Here is a 7,181-nt window from a genome sequence, read left to right on the forward strand (position 1 = left end):
CCCCAAGTTACTTCTTTTGCTTCTGGGTAGCTTCGTATTAGCCCGTCACTCGACCGTCATTTCCCAACAAACTCGGTCGCTTTCATCACGCCAGGCAGAATATCAGGAAAAATGGACGGCAATCAAGTTCCCGCGCAGGCGCCGCCGCAGCCTATGCCGCAGCATTCGAACCTCATCCGCACCGACCAGGTGCAGAAACTCCCGCATCTAAACGACCAGCAGAAAACCCAACATACCCAGCTGGTGCGCAATTTCTGGGAGGTCCTGAATAGCCGAGATCCGAAGAGCTCCGAATACCAGCACGCCCATACCCGACTCACTCAGATCTCTCAGAATCTGATGAAGGGCATGCGGGCCTTTCAACAGAATCGCCAACTGCAACAGCAGCAGCTTCAGCAGTCGGCGGCGGCGCAGGGCGGCCAGCCGGTCGCCCGTACGCAGTCGGTCAACCCTCAGACGTTTGCCCAGCTTCTCCCTCAAATCCAGCAAAAAGTCAACAGTCTGCACTTTTTCCTTCCTCCGAACATCAGCCACGAGCAGGCGCAGACGTGGCTTCCGGAAGCCAAATTGCGATATGGAATCGCGCTTCAAAAACAGGAGATTGGCCGGGCGCGTGCCAATGACCTACGTCAACAGTTCGCCCAGCGACAGGCATCCGGAAGCTTGTCCCAAGATGATTTGCAGGATTTCAAGACTCGACAGGTAGCGGCGGAGAAGCTCTACCGGGAGGGCGGTGACTTCTTAACCAAATTCAAGGAACAGCAGGAGAACTTCAAAGTGCAGACCCATCGAACGGGGGTCCCAAATACCTCAGCTCCCACGCCAGGTCCCCCGGCTGCTGCGCCGGCTGCCGCACCGAGTGCAGGTCCCATCGGACCAGCAAATCCCCCTAACACGATGCATCCCGGACAAGCGCCAACGCCCGCGCCTCATACCATCACATCTGCGGTGAGCGCTGCCCGTAATCAGGCTGGGCAGGTGTCAATGTCTCCATCCACTTCCCAACAAGGCCAGACGCCTACCGGCCAAGCCCCGGGTCCTGTTCCTGCCATCCAGGGTATCCCTCCGCAGCAACCGCCCCAGCAGCCGCAACCTGTGCAGGCCCAATCACAGCAGGCAACCCCGGCATCGCAGGTCACATTCACTCAAGTGCCTAACCTGGATGGTTCCACACCCACCCCTACAGCCACACAACCAGTGACTGTGCAAGGACCCCCACGCCCTTTGTCCCAGCAGGCTGCGATGGCCCAGGCTGCTCAGAACTATTCCAACAACAACGGCAGTAGCACTCCGCCTAATACGAATATGAACCAGCAACAGCCCATGACGCAAGCTGCGAATAACTCCCACGCTCATCCCCAGGGCTACATCCCCAACCGGTCCACTGAAAATTCCGCACGGAATATCAACATGGCTATTCCCAAGAACTTGAACGTTCCTCCACCTGAGCCAGTCACTATGGCCCCCTCTCGACCAACTTTATCCGGGGGTCCCAGCCACGGTGCGATGGGTATGATGGGCCAGCCTGCGATTCAGAAACACCCTGGTTATGTGCTTGAAGGTGAAGGCCAGCGCGTGCTCAGCAAGAAGATGCTTGATATCTTGGTCCGTCAAGTCACTGGAGGGGGTGAAGGCGAGGGTCTTACACCAGATGCCGAAGAGGTAAGCTACTTTTTTCGGCCTGTGTCTTTACAATCAGCTAATTTGTATTTAGTTTATCATCCAAATGGCTGATGATTTCGTCGACGACGTCATCACCGCCGCCTGTCGTCTCGCTAAACTTCGTCCGTCGTCTACTCTCGAGATGCGTGATATCCAGCTGGTTCTCGAGCGTAATTACAACATGCGCATTTCTGGGTTCTCCACCGATGACCTTCGCACTGTGAAGAAGCCTCAACCCACTCAAGGATGGACTCAAAAGATGTCCGCTATCCAAGCCGCGAAGGTCACCCAAGGCAAAGCCGAATAATCCTCTGTTCTATCAGTTCTTTATGTTTCAATTTTGTTTTCTTCTGGGGACAATTCCTTCAATCAATATACCAGTCAGTGATGGGTTACGCCAGGGTGCAGGTTTTTTTTTTCTTCCATTATCTTTCCTCTTTTTTTTTACTTCGTTCCACTTACTATTCCCCTTGGATCTTGTTTAACAACCCGATCCTCCCCTGATTTCTTCTCCTCAAATTGTCAAGGGAAAACTGGCGTTACTTGGCGTCTATCTTCTTTAAACCGCTTGTTCTATCTATTTCCTACAAATTCCTTTTCATCCACGTGATTCTAAATGATGGTGCGGTCTGTGTGCATGTATTTTGGCGTTTCCTTCTACCTGTCAAGTTCATCTTCTCTTCTAAACTAGTTTATTCGGTCGGTTTCTTGGTTGACCCTGATCATGATACTACTGGCAATGAATGCTACGCTATTATACCTTTCAATATCTACCTACCTTAACTACTTAGATACTAGATACTCACCTTCCTCTTTACCTGTAGAACCTATAATACATACCTATCTACCTTACTTCTACTTCTACTTCTACCTCTACCTCTACCTCTACCTCTACCTCTACTTACTTACCTTTCCATATCTTACCTCATCGTCCCACCGTTAAGTTACCGAGTCCGAGCCCAAGATCAAGAGTAAGAATCAATCCGAAGATAGAATATGCCCAAACAGACAAGACAGATCTCATAACAACATACGTAAACAAGTACATACTTTCCCTCTTCCCTTCCTATTGCTAGTCCTGGCTATATTTCTAGCTAGTCAATATTTCATATCTACACAGTTGGTCTGAATGCTGTTCTTCAAGACTTCATCATCCAGTATCCTTCCTTCCTTCTACCCTTCTACCCTTCTTTCTTCATCCAAGAAGACTAAAACTAAATACCTACGATAAGAAAGAAAAAAAAAAAAAAAAAAAAAAAGGATAAAAAACAAAACAAGAGTATATGGTATCAATTCTCTAAGCAGGTAAGGCAGGTGCAGGTAAGACAGGTAAGGTAAAGCAGGGTAAGGTAAAGACATGCTTTGCTGCGCTGTACTTCTTCTATCAATTGAATCAATCTTCTAAAACAGAAATCAGGCAAGAAAGGATAAGGGAGGTACAAACAGATAAGAGACACAATTCAGAAACATGGACATAATTAAGTCGCTCAAACCTGCTCACGACAAACGATGCTTTCGCTTCTCCCGTTCAAATTATACAACAGAGAATAGAAACAGTAATGCAAGTGGATGGCAAACAATATTCGGGTAGACGAGGTGATGTGAGTAGGTCAGAACGAAGAGGCAAGGAAATGGAATATCAAGACGGAAAACAAAGAAATGTCAAAAGAAAAATATAGAGAAGAGAAAAAAAGTAGAGTGAGTGTGAGTTAGACAAACCAAAAGGAAAGTATAATCAATCAGAGAAGAGAGTGGAATGCGGTCGACGCGTCGACCACTGATATAGAAACTGAGACTCGAAAACAGATAAGGAAATGATAGATGTGACGTATGTAGTACAAGCTAGGGCCGGGACGACACCACTAACCCATGTGGTAAAGAAAGATGTCTCAACAATCAAGGAGATCTACACTCCTTGAAATGTCGAGTAAAATGGCCCTGATAAGGGCACAAACGAAGGGACAGACAAAAAAAGGAAAATAGCGAGTCCCCGCAGGTCCTCCAAAAGATAGTACACAGGATCAAATACTGCTTGCCAGGTTGTATAAAGGGTAACCAGAGAGTGAAAGAAGGTGTTTCGTGGACAGTGTGACGCTTGACCAAGACGAATTCAAAACCAAAGCTGAGAGGGATATCAAGTGGACAGAGATAGATGCCGAGAGGGGCGATAGGTGCGCCCTGGGAGAAAGAGAAAACAAGAACAGCAAGAAACTCACATCAATCGTGGTAACATCAATACTATCACAAGAGTGGTTTCTGAAAGAAACGGGGTGGAGGGAGAAAGATGCATCGCATAATTAAGAAGCCAAGAATCCGGGGCGCCAAAAATATACCGGTGGGCAAGCAGAGCATGACCGGGTACGAGTGGGTATCATGAAAATCGACCAATTGACCATCCTGACAGAAGGATCGAAGATGGTTTTGAGGGTTGGCTTTGGAGGGGAGGACTCGATTCTAAGCCACCGCCTTGCCCTTACCAAATCCAAGATGGTGATGGTGGTGGTGATGGTTCAGGTGATGATTAGGCAGCGGCGGTAGATCTTTTTCTGGTGCTGGCGACGGGCCTCGTCGGCTGTGTTGACTTTGACCTCCAACACTGCTGGCCTCGCCGGCCTCGTCCACAATGGGTAGCGTCGATGCAGGAACGCTGCCGCTGGGGTCACCCGGGTCCCGCACAGTCGACAACGTTCGGGGGTTAGCTATTATCACATCTTTAGCCGCAGCCTCTTTTTCAGCCGCCTGCATTGTCCTTTCAACGGAAGACGAACGCTGTTCAGATACCCGAGACTCCCGGTGGCGCTCGGCCTCCTCCTTCGACATGGTAATACCCTTGATGAACTGGATGAACCGATCTCCGTAACCCATCGGCGGAACTGGCGAGATTTGCGTCCGATCATTGGAAAGTCCCTTGAAGAAATGTTCTAATTTTTTCACGGTGCCATACTGGAAGCAGCGGAAGGCATGATTAGCAATTGATGCACCAGATTTCAGCAGTGGTCAAAACTCACGTGGGTCAGACAATCGATGATCCCCAGGTAGTAGATCTCCTCTCCGGGTTGGCCGTTCTCATGGGTCGCACGGAATCCACCATCATCGGAATAGAAAACATGGAACTTGCGCTCGTCCAGGATCTCCTCAGGCATCTTCGCCGCGGCCTTGTCCAGAGGTACCGGGCGTTCTCGTTTGAGAGACATCCGCAACTCGCGCGCCTTGCGCTCACTCTCCAACTTGGAAGGTGTCCGCATGAGCATGTTGGGGGCTGCCTCTTCTTCGCGGTCACCTCCGGGTGAAAAGACTTGCAGGGTCTTGTCACGGAGCCCCTCCTCGTTTCCGCGTTCGCCATCGTGGATTCCCACCAGAAGAGAATAATCCATGATGCCGAGCCGCTTCAGCAATTCCACATCGCGCTGAAGCTGCGCTAGGAAGAATTCTCGTTTGGACGGGCCGCACTGAAGTTGTCGGTTTCTCCGAACCCAGTTCAAGTCCTTCAGCGTCGCTCTGGGGTTCTTTTCGAGATCCTCTTCGCGCAGGTCACGGCCGATGGTAGATCCTTTCAGATCGAATGTTTGGTGAATATCCCGATGGGGCGGAAAGAGGTTGTTCATCACGACGAAGTGGATCTTCCGGCCATAAGCCATTTTAACGCGGTGGAGGCCGTAGAATTGGGAAATGAGGGTGTTCGGGTTTTGCTCGACGTGCTTGTAGTATTCGGGAAGGATCTTGCGTAATAGTTTGTGTTCCGAATGGTGGATCGTCTTGATGATATACTTGTAATCACGCGAAAAGTAGAAGAAACTTCCACTTTTGCCGGGCGAGCCCAGCTCCGACAGAATATACTTGCTGGTGAGGGACATCAAGTAGTCGGCGGGATCAATGCGGAATTTGTTTCGCAGACTTCGGAAAACCCACGGGGCGTAGTCCTTGAACTTAAAATCGTACTTGGCGGAGGGCGTCAATTCATTACCCGTTCTGTTGTGGATATTATGATTAGCAGAAGAACACAAAGGAAGCAAACCGGGAGGGGTGAAGCAGTCGGCGCATACATGTCGAATGAGAACTTGTGCTTGGCTTCAAAATCAGCCGGCGTTAGTTCCCGTTCCATCTTCGCATTGATCCTCGACACGGTGAAACGAATGCCAGTAAGCATGTTATACGCCGTAACCCAGTTCACATGGTTCTGATCCACCTTCGTTCCGACAATGACGCGGTCGTCATCGTCATCGTCGCGGCGCCTTCGCCTCGAAGCCCTCCTATGTTTGATAGCTTCGGCCCATCGAGCGGCGTCGTCTTCAGGATTCATGTCGTCCGGGAACGTGTCGGAGCGGTTGGTTCGACTGGCCCGGCGGCCAAGGGTGAAGGACGGACGGCGGCCGTTCGTTGTAGGCGATAGGCGGCCACTACTGTAAGCATCTTCGGAGTGGTCTCGGCTACTGCGGCGGCCGCTGGTCGTTCGAGGTACTTGAAGGGTATGACGCTGTCGAAGGCCAGGGTGATTCGGATCCTGCTGAACAGAATTATCCGCGCTCGGCGGCACGGGCGGCGAGGAGTAGCGATGAGATCCTTTTTGCGATGGGGATATTCGGTCGGCGTCCGGCGAAAGGTAGCCGCTATCTTCGGGCTGCGAGGATGACAATCGCGTTCCGTTCACGTTGCCGGTGGTGTCCAAGGAGGCCAGTTCGTCGACGGAGGCGCGGGAATAGTCACCATTCACCATCGACTTGCCGCCGAGCGAACGAGGGCCCAACGACGTGCCGTTGGGCTGATGGCCGGAAACCGAAGTTATCGAGCCGGCACCAGCGCCGACATCAGAGGTGCGCGGGGTGTAATCCCTGTCCGGCGTCATCGAGGGTCGCCCCCCATCTCGAGGGTCTCGAGCGGATCCGTTGCCTAGCGAGTGCATGCTTCCATCTTTCGACTGGGGGAAATCCCGGTGGTAGGAGCTGGCGCTCGATCGGGGCCCATTCAGAGAATAGGCACTGCCATTGGCGAGATGTTGACGGTCGTTCGGGGGGCCGTCGTTGTGGTTAGCGTCTCCGTTGGGCCAGTTGGTCCAGAGAAACGTGTTGCCGACGGGAGCCTTGTCGTGCGGTTTTCCCTGCGGCGAGTCGAAGGGTCGAGGATGAGTGGCCGTGGCCGTGGCGGTGGCTGTTTGGTAGGGGCCGTCGTTCGAGAAGGACGGCATGGTCGCTGGGCTTGCACTCCCGGCGGAGAAGGGTTCAAGGGGGGGAAGGAGCGAGAGAGGAGAGACAAGGAGGGGAAATGCAAACAGCGGCGCGAGACCAGCCTACCAGAGACTTGGTTTTCTTCTCTCTCGGAGTTGAGCGACGAAAGTGATCGGAACGGAAGGGGGTTCGATGGAAAGGACAGCGGTGGGTGACCAATGGCGGACGTTCAAATGCAAGAACAGAGTTCCTGGGTGACGGGCGGAAGTGGCCAGCCGGAGAGGCAGGAAAATTAGCGACCGATAGGCATGGTCCTGTAAAGCGAGAGACGAGAGAGTTGGTAGTCAATCCGGGCCA

General features: G+C 51.9%; 2 protein-coding genes across 2 annotated transcripts; one reads left to right on the forward strand and one right to left on the reverse strand.

Moving 5' to 3' along the window:
• Positions 1 to 111: 111 nt before the first annotated feature.
• KD926_003509 (putative transcription initiation factor TFIID subunit 12) lies at positions 112 to 1,969 on the forward strand (the record flags this gene model as incomplete). The annotated part of the gene is made up of 2 exons (XM_053094866.1): positions 112 to 1,662; positions 1,715 to 1,969. 2 exons carry the CDS (start codon positions 112 to 114, stop codon positions 1,967 to 1,969), a joined length of 1,806 nt encoding a protein of 601 aa, XP_052950422.1.
• Positions 1,970 to 4,116: 2,147 nt separating this feature from the next.
• KD926_003510 (1-phosphatidylinositol-4-phosphate 5-kinase) lies at positions 4,117 to 6,844 on the reverse strand (the record flags this gene model as incomplete). Its single annotated transcript, XM_053094868.1, has 3 exons — positions 4,117 to 4,605; positions 4,671 to 5,631; positions 5,706 to 6,844. The coding sequence occupies 3 exons, from the start codon at positions 6,842 to 6,844 to the stop codon at positions 4,117 to 4,119; spliced, it is 2,589 nt and encodes an 862-aa protein (XP_052950423.1).
• Between the last annotated feature and the right edge of the window lie 337 nt (positions 6,845 to 7,181).

Source organism: Aspergillus affinis (genome assembly GCF_023601865.1).
Source record: "Aspergillus affinis strain CMG 70 chromosome Unknown NODE_186_length_48271_cov_85_280097, whole genome shotgun sequence".
Lineage (NCBI taxonomy): Eukaryota > Fungi > Ascomycota > Eurotiomycetes > Eurotiales > Aspergillaceae > Aspergillus > Aspergillus affinis.